Raw genomic sequence first — 17,129 nt, 5'->3', positions numbered from 1 at the left:
TGTATATATATCTGGCTTGATGCGCCTAGAAATTTATTCAAACATTGAGGAAGATAATTAGGGCAACATGGGAATTGGCTCAATATATTGCAGAATGATTTCGAGGATTAGATCTGGTAATCAATGTGGAAAGTTTTGAAGACGCGGGGGAGGGGTCCTCAGCCATCCATTAGCATTGAATGTAATGTTCTTAATTTCCTTCTTGTTTATCATTAATGTGGGGAAAAGTTCGCTTTCTTATATTTGAATGTACACAGTAATTGTATCTTTTTTAAAAAGACAAGTAGCTATTCTATTGGCTCTGTAAAGAGATGTATCTTTGGGTTTATGTGAAAAGAAAAGAGGTTACTTTTGCTAATATCTAAAAAGGATAGTGCCTAGTGGGCTCATTAATTGGCGTTATATATTATTGTTACTTTCCTTATACCCAAGCTTTGAAGAGATTGTTTGGAAAGGCTAAATACCATGAACTTGATCAATATATATATATAAATTCCCATGCATGCAGTATATCTTTCACTCCTGAAGCTCCACTCAACTCGTGATGTCGCTAATTAGAAAGAGAAATGGTCTTTTTCTCTGGTGCTTGCGGAGGAAGCAGACCACAAAGTAGGCACATATATATAATACTGCTACCACAAATTAATAGAGTTTCCCTGCTAATATATATATCGGAAGGATTTTATGTCAAAAGAAGCATAGAATTCCCATCCATTCAAGAATAATATATAAGATAACAATCCATCAAGTTACTGTACTACCAAACCTTTGGATATAATGTGTGTGTGCCCTCGCCAATCAATCAATCATACAGAATGGAAAATTTCTCCAACTAACATATCTCCGGTACCTTTCATGATATCTGATATGGTAATAGTTAGGGTGTTTCTTGAAATAAAATTTGAATAACACCTTTATGAGTTTTGATTACACTGATCACCCAATTTTCAATATCATTGATGCCGTGCGCGCGTCATGTTGTGAATGCATTTCGATCGCTTGCCAATAGAGGTCATATTAGTTACTACCTACCTTAAAATTAATAAATGCAGTAGTAGTACTGCTTTTCATGGATTCTAGCTTGAGAGGTTCCATTCCATGCAATTAATCCCAGTTAATTGTCTAACTAAACAACAAAGTCATGTCCTTCCTTCGATTTGGTTTTGTCATCTAATTTATTCAAGAAGAAGGTTGAGCTGATGATCAATTCCTTCTTTTTATATAATTTCCTGGATAGTCGACAGTACTGTTAATGCGTGGAATTGGTTTGGGGTATTGGCAAATTTTATCTACAAAACTTAGTCCAAATTAATGTCTTGAAATTTGATTCGGGAAGTGCTTATAAATTAGTTCGAAATTACATGGATAAAAACTTGAAGAACCGGAGAGAGATTAAGTACTAAACTTCCAAAATAAGTATTAATTGATGACAATTAAGTACCATTCCCTCCCTTAATTATAATTCTCCATTATTATAACGTGAGCATGCATGGAAGACGTACATGAGCTTATAGAATATGATAAAAAAAAATAACTGATTTATTTGAAATATAAATAAAATAAGTGTACGCATTAATAAATAAATGATGTCATGCATGCGTACTGAAATGAGTAATCGGGATGCCAGTAATTAGTGTGAAATAGTAAAAGGGAAGAATAAAGAACGGAAAAGACAAAAGACGTGAGTTTTAGGGTTCATATGTATATATATGAATATAGTCGGTCGAGTTAGCATTCCTTCCTTTCAACTTACGGCCATGCATGAGTTCAATCTTTAATTGCTAATTTCTGGCCTGGCGTTCATCGTTTCGAAGGAAAAAAAAAATAGCTTTCTGGGCTGGCGTGCCGCATATCATGAGTTTTACGGAGTTAAATGAGTTAAGTTAGATTGCTAGCTTTTGGAGCGTGCATGCAGTAGTGCTGCTCCTACTCAAATTGTATTGCGAAAATGAAAATCAGCCACCTACCTACCTACCACCTGAGTGGTGCTAAACAACTATAACCAATAACTAAAGCAACAACATCCTAATGACAAGTTTGACATTAGCCAAGCAAATCTTCTGCATGCTAGCTTTACCATAAATGACAAAATTGCTTAACAATTCCTAGATATTTAACACACAAACCAACCCCCCAAAAATAAAAAAGAGTAATTCTACATACAATTGTGAAGTGCGTAAATACTCTTTGAAAAAGAGTAAGATTCACTATTTAAAAATTAATTTTTTTCATATTGATCTCATATTTTATTCACTTTTTTCAAAATAATTACGCAGTAATTGTACAATTCACGATTGTAAATATATTTTCTCAATAAAAATATAGAAACGAAATGGTGTTTTAATTGTATATAGTTTCAGCATTGCATCATATCACTCAAGGAAACAAAGAATTAAAAAGACCAACAAAAGTTATATACTTCTTTCTTTTTGTTCAATTAATGAATTGCTGAAAAGTGATCATCTAAGACATATATGGAAGATAAAGAGATAAAAAAGTGGAATAATTCTTTCTAAAGAAAAAAAAAAAAAAAAAGAAGAAGAAGAAGAAGAGGGAAATCTGTCATCAATAATTAGGATAAACGCATATGGGCATCGATCTCACTTACATTGAAGAGATTAATCGTGAAAGAAGAACAAATTAAATATGGCTATGAAATTAGGCAAGTAGGGTAAAGCTGATAATAATATGAACATATATATCTGATCTCCCTAGTCCCTCTTTCTTTCTTTCTTTCTTTCTTTTTTTCTTTTTTTTTTTTTTAAAGAAAAAAAAAAACCAGCTAGCTGCACGATTTATATACAAGCCAAATCCAATTACTCCAATATTCCATGGCATGCATGCACCCCTCTGGTCAACACTATGATGCGTCTTACTCTTGTAAAGTAAAAGGGACGTGGAATTAGCAGTACTCTACTCTTACAAATCAAGTCGAAGGAGCTGCACAGCACGAGACATCAATTCGGCCAAAAACTAATAATCCATCCACCCCAATAATTACCAAAAAAAAAAAACCCATCACTCAATTATTTCCCCGACCGCCACTCCCCTTCCACCTTTTTCTTCTCTATTAATGTCCAAAGCAAACACAAACCAAAATAGATCCACTCCACCACCACCAAAACCCAAAACCCCATCGCCACAACTATGGTTTCCTCACCAGTGCTAGTAATGGTGTTGATGCTGCTCCACCTCCGCCTCCCAACTATCATCACCTCCTCCGCCTCATCGGCAAACTATGGACACACACCTCACCACCCTGATTTCCAACACTTCAATGTAAAAGAAATCATCGCCGAGACCAAAACCCCGCCTACCCAATTCATATCCCAACACCAGGACCTCTGGGAAACCCATGATGAGAGTAGTCATGATCAGGGAAAGTGGGAGCTGAAACTACTTCATAGAGACAGAATAGCAGGCGCAACAGAATCATCCCTCCACCACAACTACCATGATCGTTTTCTTGACCTCATGAAACGAGACGCAAGAAGGGTCACTGGCCTTATTCGCCGCCTAACCGCAAACACTAGTACTGGGACTGGTCCTTCTCATCATGAGGTGGATGAGGATTTCGGGTCGGAGGTGGTTTCGGGGATGGACCAGGGAAGTGGGGAGTATTTTGTTCGGATAGGAGTCGGTAGTCCTCCAACCAGTCAATACATGGTCATCGATTCCGGCAGTGATATTGTGTGGGTACAGTGTCAGCCTTGTAACCAGTGTTACCGCCAAGCCGACCCAGTGTTTGACCCTGCCGATTCTGCTTCCTTTGCCGGAGTGTCTTGCAGCTCAGCTGTGTGTGACCGCCTCCAGAACGCTAATTGCCATGCCGGTGGGTGTCGATACGAGTTGTCCTACAATGACGGTTCCTACACAAAAGGCACGCTTGCGCTAGAAACGATCTCACTGGGGAGCACCAAGATTCAGAACGTGGCCATCGGGTGCGGACATACAAACCGGGGAATGTTTATTGGAGCGGCAGGTTTATTAGGACTTGGAGGTGGGTCCATGTCCTTTGTGGGTCAGCTTGGCGGTCAGGCGGGTGGTGCCTTCAGTTATTGCTTGGTGAGTCGGGGCACCGGGTCGTTAGAGTTCGGGCGGGGAGCAATGCCCATGGGTGCTGCATGGGTGCCCTTAATCAGAAACCCAAGGGCTCCGAGTTTCTACTACGTGGGGCTGTCGGGTCTTGGAGTGGGAGGCGTGCGGGTGCCCATACCCGAAGATGTGTTCGGGTTAACCGAAGCAGGGAACGGAGGAGTGGTTATGGATACAGGAACAGCAGTGACAAGGCTCCCAGAATTGGGTTACCAGATGTTCCGCGATGCCTATTTTGCACAAACCGGGAATCTCCCTCGGGTCTCTGGAGTCTCTATATTTGACGCGTGCTATGACCTATCCGGATTTGTGACGGTTCGGGTACCAACAGTGTCATTTTACTTCTCGGGTGGGCCGGTCCTCACCCTTCCGGGAAAGAACTTTCTGATTCCGGTGAATGATGAGGGAACCTTCTGTTTTGCATTTGCTCCGTCGTCTTCTGGACCTTCTATTATTGGGAATATCCAGCAAGAGGGCATCCAAATTACCATTGATGGGGCTAATGGGTTTGTGGGATTCGGTCCAAACGTTTGCTGAGCGAAAAGAAAACGTCACTTTCCTGATTTTTGGCTATAAGTGAAAGTGAAGAAGACACTGTGAATTTTGTTAGACCTAGTTTTATTCGTGTTATTAGAGTATATATACATATACATGTACGCATGTACATGACATGTGAGGGCTAATGTGTTTGTGGGATTTGATACAAACATATGCTATGAATTTTGCTGCTCGTAGTTATATTCTTCTCAATCGCATTGTGTAACACGAGAAGTATTAATTAATGCTGTAATGCGTCTGGCTACCTTTCTGGTTAATGTAATTATGGACTGTGCTTTGCTTTGTTCAATTGAAGTAAGACGCAGAAACGATCTCCAAGTTATAATGTTCTTTAGAAGAGCCCATGCAAGAGAAATCTTAAGAAAAGTGGGGCGCCCATAAGAGAAAAACAAGAAAGATCTGAAGAAGGTCCAAACGAATCGCAAAATCAAGAGTCATTAAACCCTTTTATGTGCCATAACAGGGTGTCTCCAGTGCATCCCTTTCATTCAATATAAGCAGTCTCTATTCTCTACTGATGGTGGGTGGACATGACTCTCTCTCTCTCTCTCTCTCTCTCTCATGCTGCTGTAGTGTTTGAATAATGAGACAAGGGAGCCCCCACCAATGTAGACATGTGAAGCCATCACTAGGAGCTTTGGTCGACCTCTGGCGTGACCCTTGTTAAAGTGCATGCAAGCAAATGACTTTTACAAAGGCACTTGCTTTTCCCAATTTTGAAAAGCTTGATATTAACATATATTACTTTTCTCCCTTTCCAGATTGGGGGGTCAGATTGTATCTCGGAGGACTTTTCTACCTCATTAACCCTCTCCTCGGGTCTCGTGAGAACTTTAGAGGCCTACAAAAGTTGGAATTTTTGTCAGTGAAATTAATAAAAGTGAATCAATAAAAGGTAACTTAGCATCATTTAGGATATACTTTCCGGTTTCCGACTGGACCTGAGCCTTAAACCAGTACCCTTCACAATTGAGCATCCTTCATCACCTCACAACTATTTCTCGACTGCATCCTGCCCTTTGAGCTCATTCTACCGGATCTTAGAAAGGTAACTTCCATTCCAAAAGGGTGAGAGGCTTTAAACTCGACGATTAGTTCCACGTATGCAATAATTTTCTCGACTTTGTGATCACTCTTAACGGATAGATACTTGACAAATGCTACTATGAACGCAATCACGAGATTACCCATCTGTAAAGTGCTTCCTTTCCTATCAAACTTTTTTTTTCCCTGTATTCCGCAGTAAATGAGATCATTACAAGTACTTGGAGCAGATTGTGTGCAGGCGCAAGTCCATATATATATATGTGTGCGCGCGCGCATGTGATCCACCAGTCATCCGATCAGACAGAGGCCATCGTTCTAATTTAGTAGGGTCCACATACCCTTTACCCCACTTTCCTCCCTACCTAGATGCGGGCATCTCATAATTTTCATAGACGACTAAAAGGTTATGTAGTGAAAATGTACCTTCACCTAGTGGAGAGTGGAGAGTGGAGACCACGAGTCTTCAATTTCTCTTCCATCTTTTGTGCGCCTTCAATCCAGCCTTTCATTGCAAAGTGATAATTCAATGAAGTTGTATCCATGAACGTTATACCGGAGAACTTTACATTTTCTACCAGGAATTGAACAGCAGCCAGATTGGAACACCCTTAAGTTTTCTAGCCACTTGAGAAATCATAGAAATTTGTGAGTGAGAGTAATCATCTGAGCACCTCCTATGATTTTGTCAAATAGATTACAAGGGCAACAAAATTATACACAACTAACATTTAATAAATAGAAAATGTCAACTACAAAACCTATATCCTCCGCGTGCGAATAAATTAGTTAGAATATCTACAGGTGGCTTCTCGCCATTTTACCATCTATGTGAACAAAAATGCCCTTTCTGGGCCTTAAATCTCGTGTAAGTTGCCATCAAGATTACCAACTCATTAGGCTGATGGGCCACAGGATGAGAAAGCCCTATAAGTGCAGCCACATAAGATCTCGCTGCCACCTATACTGATCAAGATTCAAATTCGACTCATCGAACCTCTTTTTCCCTTTTAGGCAAATATCAAGAGAGCATAATTACTGAAATCTGAAGAATTTGAAGGAAATGGGAACATGGTGTTTAGACCATAAAGAGATATTTAAGATCTTCTACTGTTAGGCGAGTTGCAGAGCCCCCACTTTGGTCTTCACCAAAAGCAGATGCGACCATTTTTCTCTTCTCTTCCTGCAACAAAGTTAAAATAAAATATGTTAGAATTTTAATTGCGTAAATTCAGCACATGATTTAACACGTACTAGAGTAGCTGATCGTGAGTTCAAACCCTAACACCTAACTCCTATTCAAAAAAAGTTATCAATCATATGTGTCAAGCCCACTCATTGAGGGATAGTTTAGACCCACGTAAGGAAAAGTGTTCAAATCTGGACTAACTGATTAAATTCCCTATTTCCTATCAGCTTTAACTTCTGGGATAATGGTACATTTAATGAAACACAAAGGACAACCATTTCATCTCTCTGTTTGTATTTCTGCACATGTTCGACCTTCTCACACCTACCAACCCAACCTCCAACCCTGACTGTCGTCAATTAACCCGATAACAAAGGCAAGAGTACTGAAAATTCTAATGTGCAGGCACACAAGCCATACTGGCCCCTTGCTCCATAAACTCACATCTAAGATGGTGCAGCAAGTCTGATATATGATGAAGTAATTGCAGCATTGACCTACATCTCTCTCGTGGCAGCAAATTTGGTGGCTTGTTGAGAGCTACCAAGCAGAGGAAGACCTTCTAATACCACTCTTAAATTATTATTTTTTTATCGGAAAACAAAATTTTATTGATCATAAGAATCAAGAGCCCAAATATACGAAACATATACAAGAGCAATACCTAAGCATGCTAGTTAGCGATACAAGGAATTTATGATTTAGTCATGACATGAAAATCAATCAAAATCTACCTATGGAGTAGAGTATTGAAAAAGAAATTTCTAAGCTCATTCATTGTCCGCTCTTGACCTTCAAAGCTTCTTTCATTCCTCTCCCTCCAAATATACCACCATAAACATATTGGACCCATCTTCCATATTGCTGCATTCTGAGAGTTGCCCCAAATGCCTCTCCAAGAAGCTAGGAGGATGATTACCCTTCTCTACATCACCCAAGCTAACCCAGTGAGACTCTCCGCTATTTTTGCACATATAATACCAATCCATGATTATGATTCAACAATTACTAAAGTTGTCGAGAGTGAGGATCTTCCCAAAAGGAAGCCCTCCATACAAACAATATCTTTAGTGTGCCTTTGCCTTCCAAATTCTCTTCCATGGGAATGGATTTGTATTGTGCCTATGAACTGCCCTTTCTTAGAGGGGCACCAAATTATCTTGCCTTCGACTCCCCCATCAAACAAGTAGAGTACACTTAAGTCATAAAACTCAGAAAAAGCATCAACTTCCCAATCTTGTGCATCTTTGAGGAACGTAACATTCCATAGGGGAGTACCATGACCAATATGAGCTCGAAGTTTCCATCATAAGAGGTCTGCATTGCACAAAAGCCCCAGCTCTCCCAACTTGAAACTACAATACAAGCATTCATTGGCAATAAGCACCGAGTTAGAATTTGTAAAACCTACGCAAGGCATTTTGAGGCTTTGATATTAACTTCTCCATCACCATGCTCAATCTATTTGCCAAAACTTAAGAGAGAATCTTGTACATTCCACTCACCAAGCTAATCGGACGATAATCTTTTACCTCTACAAAGCCGGGTTTTTTTTTAAAGAGCGCAATAAAAATTGCATTAATGCTTTCTTCAAACCTTCCATTTTCATTAAATACATGAAAGACTCCCATTATGTCTTCTTTGAGCACTTCCCAACATGTTTGGAAAATTTTCATAGAGAAGCCATCCGAACCTGGAGCTATCACCCACCATGTTTTTTAACGCTTTCCTAATCTTTGTCTCGTCTAACGGCTTTCCAAGTTGTTCTACTTCATGTGAATCAAGAGTGTGTCAAAAGTAAGCCCATCTAAGCTCGGTGTCAAAGAAGATTGTTCTGAGAGCACATTCTCATAATAGTTGACAATGTGATCCGTGACTCGGTTGGTTGGAGGAAGCCACCCCATCAATCATCATCGTCTCTATGGCAATGTTTCTCCTATGTGAATTAGCCATCCGGTGGATGAACTTGGTGCATTTATCTCCTTCCTTCAACTATATTACTCTCAATTTTTGTCTCCAATATATTTCTTCCAATAAAGAGACCCTTTCAATATCCGTTGTCACTTAGATTTTACGAGCCGTCTCCACTTTAGATAATTCCCTTTCCTCCTCCACTCCCTCCGATCCTTTGAGTTCCTCAAAGAAAGTATTCTCTTGACCTTCCACCTTGCCAAACCTTCAAATCTTTCTTCAAAAACTTCAATTTACATTCCATGATATAGCTTGGGTTTCCATAGAGTTGGTAAGAAGACCTCCACTGCCGGACTCTGTCAAGAACTCCTGACTTCAACCATGTATTTTCAAACTTGAAGTACCTTGGACCTCCATGAAGACCTTCACAATCAAGAAGGATAGGAATGTGATCTAAACACAACATGGGGAGTCTTTTTAAATAAGATCTGGGTAATGTGCTTCCCATTCCAATGATACTAGAAATCTATTGATCCTTGACCAAGAGTGTTCTCGGTTGCTTGATCAAGTGAATGAGCCACCTAGAAGATGAACATCCAATAAATCTCGTTCAGAGATAAAGTTCAAGAAGTCTACCATTGTTGGGTTAAGCTAGAGCCAAGTGAGCTTTCACTTGGGAACCCATATGTTGCTTAGTCTTGCCAACTCATCCCATAATAAATTTCTTGAGCGATCTAGATTAAGACCATGAACTCTTGCGAAGGCCCACTAATATCCATCCACAACATCCTTGAATGAGCAAACCACCATAAAGTACCCCCAAACAATCCTGTCTTTTCCACCACTCTTTTATCCCACATCACTAAGATGCCTCCAGATGCTCCATTGGATGGTAAATAATGTCACCTCCCACTTGATTACAACCCCACAAACTCCTAATAATGCAGAGGATAAATTCCAATTTCGTTTCTTGCAAGCATATGATGTCTACTCTCCATTTATGTAGTCGATCTCTAATTTTGCAGCATTTTTTTCCCTCTCTCATTCAGGCCCCTTACATTCCATGAAACAATTTTTGGTTTCATAAAACAACCTCCATTGCCCTTCCCTTCGATCTTCCACGGTTAGAGCTCCTCTCTCTTGCTCCATCATTGACTGTCCCGTTAAGCCTTTTTAATTCTCTAGCTCTCTTCTTAGCTGAATTGAGCTCACCGGGTGAGCTAGAATGGGTCTGTCCAGCCTCTATAGTTGCAAGGAGAGCCATGAATTGGTCCGCAAAACAGTCACACAATCCCCACACAATGTTGAATCTACTGTGCTTTGTGTAGGCCTCAATCTCAGACCTGGATGCCACTGCTGTTGTTTGGGTGTAGAGAAAACAGTGAAGTGGGTTCTTCCCAGTATACCTCCTCACTGACCACGGGACTTCTTGTAGCTCACCCATCTTTTTGGAGACAGGACACAACACCAGCCAAAACTCTCCCTCAGCCCCATCCAAGTCAAACACTACCATCGCATTGTCTGGAATTTCCCTTTCCCCCATAATACACAGTTCACAAACAAATCCCACCCTCTGTTTGTACATTTCCCGGACTCAATATACCTTCTATATCTAGCGACATCACTTTCTCGGGTGAAACCAATGTGTTCTCTCGTCCATTTCTACAGCCCGGGCAATGATTTCTGCATCAAAAACAGCCCAGCATCTATTGTTCTTGTCACCGGCGCTGGCGCCGCCACCCCATTGGCTTGAATACCGGCCGCCGGCTCGCCTTCCTCTGTGGGTTGTTTCTGTGTTGTCCCTGTTTGGTGTAGCGTGGACTCCGATGGGTTTTTTGCACCCGCTTTCGAAGATTGAGCTACCCGAGTGTTTGACTCGCCATCACAGTGGGGTTATGGGCTTTCATCTGCCCTTTCTTGGCCCACAATTTTCTTGTTTCTCCCACTCTTAATTATTAAAGGTCTTTCAACACTAATAGAAGATATATGTCTTTTTTGCTTCAACTAAAGCATCAATTGGCACAAAGAATATTCTGGAAATAATGGAACTGATGTAAGATAAATAGAAGGTAGGAAGCTCACAAGTGAAGTGAAACGGTAATAAAATTTTAGATTTTCGCTGGAGCTGGAGACCTTATTGTCAAAAGTTATTAACTATTAAAAAGGAACATATATGATAAATTATAGGGGACCAAAAATCATAATTTTTATTGAAGTGAAAACCCCCAAATCAAAAGTAAATTCATCCACGTTTCACTAAAGCCTAAATTAAAAATAACATACCGAAATTACAGACACATTTTTCTCAATAACTAACTACTAATAAATTTGCTGATCATCCTCACCAATTCATCTCACGTGTCACCAGCCGATAACATTGGACCAATTGCAGGCCTTATGCATGCAGAATAGAAGAATCTAAAATAAATGGGGGAAACAACACTTGAACCGATGACCTCGAAAGGAGACTGATACCATGTAGAAGAACAACTAATCTCAAAAGCTTAAATAATAGAGAAGTGGATGAATAATGTATAGCAAGCTCACAAACAAACAAGCATAAACAGTACAACTGAAATAATGAAAACTACTGAGAACACATTCTTTTCATGCAAACTGTCTTGGCACTTGGCATTTCTGCACCTTGAAACACTTTTCAATGAACCACTCCAGAATCAGACCAACACAAAAGGTACTAACCTAAATCTTGGGTTGGGGGGGGGGGGGGGGGGGGGGGGGGGGGGGGGGGGGGGGGGGGGGGGGGAAGTATACCAGTATAACATGACAGACGATACCTGAAGGGATAATATCCTATCTTCCACAGTGTCTTTGATTGTAATCCGTGTTACAGTAACAGGACGAGTCTGTCCAATCCTATGTGCTCGATCAACAGCCTGATCTTCAGTAGTTGGATTCCACCAAAGATCCAAGAGAATAACATGACATGCAGCAACCATGTTTAACCCAAGGTTTCCTGCTTTTAATGACATCAGCATAACGGTGACCTACGACAAAACTTGATCATTCAGATACTGAAAGTATAACACAGGTTTAAGGCGATAAGCGACGAAAGGGAAACAATCAAGCATGATATCAACAATTTGTAATACCAAGTACCAAAACAAAGCAAATCTAGCAAGGTGCTGTCACAGTAATCTCATATTTCTAAACAGCATTTTATCAGCAAAAAGCATTATGACTTTCAGATAGCTTTATTACTAATACCCACCCACCTTGCCAAAGCAACACAGGATATTAGAGGAAAAACAAACTAAAAGCATTCCAGGATTGCTTTCACAGTTCCCAAGTTAGGGGCCAAACCTCTGAGTCGGTGTTGAAATCTCTAACAGCCCTGTCCCTAGCACCCAGAGTCATTGTGCCATCAAGCCTCCTGTACTCTATACAAGAATCATTCAATGAAATCTCCACCAAGTCCAACATGCTAGTCCACTGGGAAAAAACAATTGCTTTTATTGGTCCCTCAGCTGGTGGTTTTGAAAAAACTGTAGTGTGCTTTATAGCACCAACACCTGAATGGCCATTCTCTATGTATGTCATTTCTTGAGACAAAGGGCTTCCATTACATTCCATGGATTTAGGCCTTTTACAATGTGTCTGCAGAATCTCAAGAACAGCTCTGATTTTAGATGAACCATACTCATTCTGCAGAACTAGTCTCTCAGTGGACCGAGAAATCGTGGGACTATCAACATCATCATAAAGACAACTACTCAAAGAAGCTTTGGAGAAAACAATGTCTGAACCAAGTTGTTCTTTACATCCAGGTGCAGGGCACGTATTGTCATCACCAGTCAAATATTCTGATACACACTGATAGCAGAAAACATGACCACACACGGTAACAACAGGGTCCTCAGGCGGATCCTGTAAAATAATCAGATACTAGAAGAATTAGAGAGGAATTGACATATGACATCTCATTCTTCCGATATAGTTGTATATTGTGAGCTTGCTAAAAGATAAATGACAATGATGATAAATACATAGTAATCAGTGAATGGCACAACAGAGGAAACAACAAGTGAAATGTGAAATGGTGAAGAAGATTAAGGATTTTTGTGCACACACAAACAAAGGTCTATAAGAACGTAAAAGGAACATAAAGATGTCTTCATCACATCTAAGTCAACTTACAAATATGCCACCAAAAGATAAAACCTTGATCTAAGGTTGCTTGGACATCAAAATCAAGAAAATATGCAAGTTTCAAACTGAAGTAATTGAGTTCAGGAAACAATCATTAGAACCTTTACCGCAACAATCACCAATACTTTATCACCAAATTACGTCAGATGCCCCTAAACAAATACTAACTTCGTTTCCAGGTTTTACTAGGCTGCTAAACACCCTAATTAAAAAAGAAACCGAGCCATAAATATGTTGATATTTGCTCCTGCATCACACATTCCTTGAAGTGCTGCCCATATGCACTGCAGCCAATAATTTCTCGCATAAGCTCTCGTCGATTATAGTTAATGAGAAAACCTTTATCGTCAATGCAAATTATTTTTTATAAATAATAGAAATTGAATTAAAAAGCTCAAAACGCATACTCCAACTACACATCTATAATTACCCTTGAAAATAGGCAACATAAATCTACAAAAAAATTGTATAACCATAGCAATAACGACAGCATTAGGGCCACACATTGTTGAGCAGCTACAAAGAGTTTCATCAACTCTTAAAACTTGTATTTCAAAAAATCACAGAAAATAAGGAAAAATCAAAGCATCCCGTACTGAGAGAACTCACATCACATACACGGCAGATGGCAAACGAAGTTTCTAAGCAATTCAATAGATTGATCAGCATGTCCCTGGGTAATTTCTTCGCCATTTTAAGAGAATCTTTTCCAACTGAGTCAGAATTATAATCTTTGACAAGACACGGATGGTCACAGGCCTGGCGGAGGCGCAAAAGCATCAAAAGAATATTTGCATAATTCTGATTCACAGTGCCAGCAGCAGCATATGCCTGAAAAATGCAGATTCATAATTTTTTTTTTTTTTATCAGTATGCAAAACTTTATTAATCATTTTTATTTATAACTAATAAGAGATTTTATTATGGACGAATGTATAGGCGAAGCCCCATGTACACAAGAAGTATACAAAAGAAAACACCTAAATACATTCTAGGATACGGAAAGAGACATCAGAAAATCATGAACGGAAGAACCAAAACGTCAAAGTGAACAAAAAAATTCCAGATATGTTTGAGAGAACGCTCTGTCATTAAGGTTAGGTTTAGATAGTGAGTTGAGATGAAAGTTGAAAATTGAATAAAATAATGTTAGAATATTATTTTTTAATATTATTATTATTTTGGGATTTGAAAAAATTGAATTGTCTATTGTATTTTGTGTGAAAATTTGTGAAAGTTGTAATGATGAGATGAGATGAGATGGGATGGGATGGGTTGAGATTAACTCTCTATCCAAAGCGAACCTAAAACACCACTCATTCCTTTCCATCCAAATGCACCACATAAGACACAAAGGAATCATCTTCCAAGCCGCACCCACTTGAGAACAACCATGAAGCTCGTTCCAACACACGAGAAGGTCAACCTGGTAGGAACCCATGTTTTGTGGCCCATGGTCAAGCCACTAGCCATGTCGAGACAAGGCTGGACAGCCCCAAAACAGACCCACGGGCATGCCATGGGTCTTGCCTTGACATGCCCAGGATGCCCAAGGAGGTTGGTGACCAAACCAGCCCATTCAGCATGGCCAGCGCGCACAGAGTGCACAGCACGCATGTTAAAACCCCTAGAAAAGCGGTCTCGAGACATGCCTCGACACTACCCTTGGAAGGCAAGGATAGCACCACGGCTAGCCTACATGCATGCCTTGGCCCGCGCATTGACACGCACGGGGCGCCAACATGCAAGCCAGCGAGGCTAGTGCTCGTGCGCGCGCCTGCGCACGCCCATGCATCGGCGCACGCACATGCGCGCGGCCCTGCGCACAACCTTAGGCACATGCCCCCGCGCACGCCCTTCTGCGAGCGCCCCAACATGCGGCCCGTGCTGCACGCCAGCGAGGCTAGTGGCATGCCTCGCGGCATGCCATCCAGTGCACGGCTCCAGCCTTTGCCTTGCGGAACAGATCAGTGGCATGCCCACCAGGCATGCCATCCAGCGCATGGCTCCAGCCCATGCCTTGCAGTCCAGCAGCCTGGGCCATGCAGCACGCACACATGGTTAGACCACCAAGCCCGTGCATGGCACCAAGCCATGACCATCAGCAAACCAGGTTGTGTCACCGAACCATGGACTGAACCAAAGGCTACCATACACCAGTCTAGCCCACCATGGGCCATGCATGTCACGGCCAAGATAGGTCTATGGCATTAGCTTATTTCTATTTTAGTTATTTAATTATTATTTCTTTGTAAGGGACCTATTGGGGGTTTCCAACTTGTAACTCTTATAAATAGGACCCTTAACCTTTACATTGTTATCTTTGGACAAATTCCTTTTGGACGGCTAGTCTTAGGATCATACTTTTCGGTGCATAGCACTTGGGCTCTTTGGGGTGCAATTCGTGAATCCCTAAGGAGAGAATCACACTTTGCAATCCGTGAATAAGTATGATTCGGTTTATCAATCTTATGAGTCTTATTCATTCAATCTCTTGTCTTCCATTTTATTTCCATTGTTCTTCTTATTTTATGTGCATTGCTTGAATATTGTTCTTGAACTATCCTTGAGAATACATTGTGTCTTTCGGATTGTTCATTGCCAAAATCCATCAATTGCCTCATTTGATCTTTGCAAACCTTGGTGCCGCCCAACTAAAGTGTTTGCCCTAATCCACCATCCTTACATAGCCACCGCCACTCCCATAAACCCTAACCTAAGTCCCACTACCCTATTCGGCATTACCACATTTACCCTCCTACCCTTCTAGCTAGCCCTAGCCGCCACTCCTAAAACCCTAATCCTAAACCCTAGCCGCCCATCATCCATCTCTAAGCCCTAAACCTAAAACCCTAAGTGGCACCAACTCCACTTGCTCCTTTGTCGTGCGCCACTTACCACCATTGAAGCCTTACACTTCAATGACCTAACCTATTATTCCATCCATCCAATTTGCCCGGACATCTAACCTCACCAACTCAATGTGGTCATTTTGACTACCATTGAGCAAGAACCAAGCAAGAGAGGAACTAGGATTCGGTCAACACAAAGCTACCATTGGCGTGGGATTCCTAATGCTTAAGGACTTGACCGAGGTCCCTAACAACGGCGCGCGCGCGCGCACACCTCGCGCGCAGCAGTCCCGCGCGCGCGCCCCAAAGCCCACCAGCTCCTAGGCTTCCTGCCTAGGCCATGCCATCCATGCCAGCGCCCAAACCAGCCCAGGGCCCTGTCAGCCACATGCCAACAGCCAGCCTAGCCCACCCATGGGCTCATGCATGCCATGGGTCAACTTGACCCATGCCAACTATGTTATTTTTTATTATTAATTTTTATTTAATTATTTATTTTCCAGGAGACCTATTGGGGGTTTTCAAGTTGTAATCCTTATAAATAGGACCCTTAGTCTTTGCATTCCCATCTTTTGGCAAATTCCCTAGTGGGTAGACTATTTTGTTCTTGAGATCACCATTCGGTGCTAAGGCACTTGGGCTCTTTGGGGTGCAATACGTGAATCCCCTAGGAGAGGATCACACCTTGCAATTCGTGAATAGGTGTGGTTCAATCTATCATTCTTGTTCTTTTTATCTTTAGGGTGCAATTCGTGAATCCCTAAGGATCCTTAATCTTATGAGTATTTTCCATTCCATCTCTTGTCTTCCATTTTCTATCCTTTGATCTTAATATTTTATGTGCATTGTTCTTGAGTAATTATCACTTGTTCATCGTGTTCTTCATTTGTTCTTGGTGTTCATCCATTCCATACCACATACTCAACCACCATAATGTTTGTCATCCTTTTCATAAGTTTGTCAACTTACCATAAATTGTTCCCTCCATACAATTTGCCCTAGCCGAAATACACATAGCCTCCACTCCCACATACACCATTCGACCATCCTAAAGCCATCCACCATAAACCCTAGCCGCCCAACACTCTTGCCCTAAGTCCTAAACCCTAAACTCAAGTGGCGCCAACCCTAGTGATCCCATCTTTCCAACTTTGCCACTTACCATAAATAGCCCCATCATCCACATAAGCCCTAGCCGACCACCTCAAGACTCCATAAGGTGATTCTTTCATTTTAGGAGTCTTGCCTCCCTCATGCATTGACCTAGCCATCCATCAAGAGTCCATCTTGAGTCAACTTCCTTAATTTTAGGA

At 41.1% G+C, this 17,129-nt stretch overlaps 2 protein-coding genes across 12 annotated transcripts in view; one reads left to right on the top strand and one right to left on the bottom strand.

Moving 5' to 3' along the window:
- The first annotated feature begins 2,961 nt into the window (after positions 1 to 2,961).
- LOC121243128 (protein ASPARTIC PROTEASE IN GUARD CELL 2) lies at positions 2,962 to 4,885 on the top strand. The gene has a single exon (XM_041141195.1). The coding sequence runs from the start codon at positions 3,148 to 3,150 to the stop codon at positions 4,630 to 4,632; it is 1,485 nt and encodes a 494-aa protein (XP_040997129.1). The 5' UTR covers positions 2,962 to 3,147; the 3' UTR covers positions 4,633 to 4,885.
- Positions 4,886 to 5,077: 192 nt separating this feature from the next.
- Positions 5,078 to 17,129, bottom strand: part of LOC121243127 (helicase-like transcription factor CHR28) — a 29,237-nt gene continuing 17,185 nt past the window's right edge. For 7 of the 11 annotated variants that reach the window (XM_041141184.1, XM_041141192.1, XM_041141188.1 and 4 more), the window contains 5 exons: positions 13,574 to 13,795; positions 12,119 to 12,682; positions 11,593 to 11,802; positions 6,124 to 6,880; positions 5,078 to 5,883 (listed from right to left, as the gene is read on the bottom strand). In XM_041141184.1, the coding sequence (XP_040997118.1) occupies positions 6,776 to 6,880; positions 11,593 to 11,802; positions 12,119 to 12,682; positions 13,574 to 13,795 (1,101 nt within the window). In that variant the 3' untranslated portion in view covers positions 5,078 to 5,883; positions 6,124 to 6,775. Of the gene's footprint in view, positions 5,884 to 6,122; positions 6,881 to 11,592; positions 11,803 to 12,118; positions 12,683 to 13,573; positions 13,796 to 17,129 lie in introns of those variants that run through there. The other 4 variants (XM_041141186.1, XM_041141187.1, XM_041141189.1 and 1 more) reach the window with 4 other exon arrangements.

This window comes from Juglans microcarpa x Juglans regia, chromosome 8D, assembly GCF_004785595.1.
Source record: "Juglans microcarpa x Juglans regia isolate MS1-56 chromosome 8D, Jm3101_v1.0, whole genome shotgun sequence".
Taxonomy (NCBI): domain Eukaryota; kingdom Viridiplantae; phylum Streptophyta; class Magnoliopsida; order Fagales; family Juglandaceae; genus Juglans; species Juglans microcarpa x Juglans regia.
Note: the sequence above shows the minus strand (reverse complement) of the source record. Positions and strands in the feature narration are given on the sequence as shown.

Bases quoted from the DNA above. Each gene is read 5' to 3' on its own strand.
- LOC121243128 (XM_041141195.1), top strand. From the start codon at position 3,148: ATGGTTTCCTCACCAGTGCTAGTAATGGTGTTGATGCTGCTCCACCTC.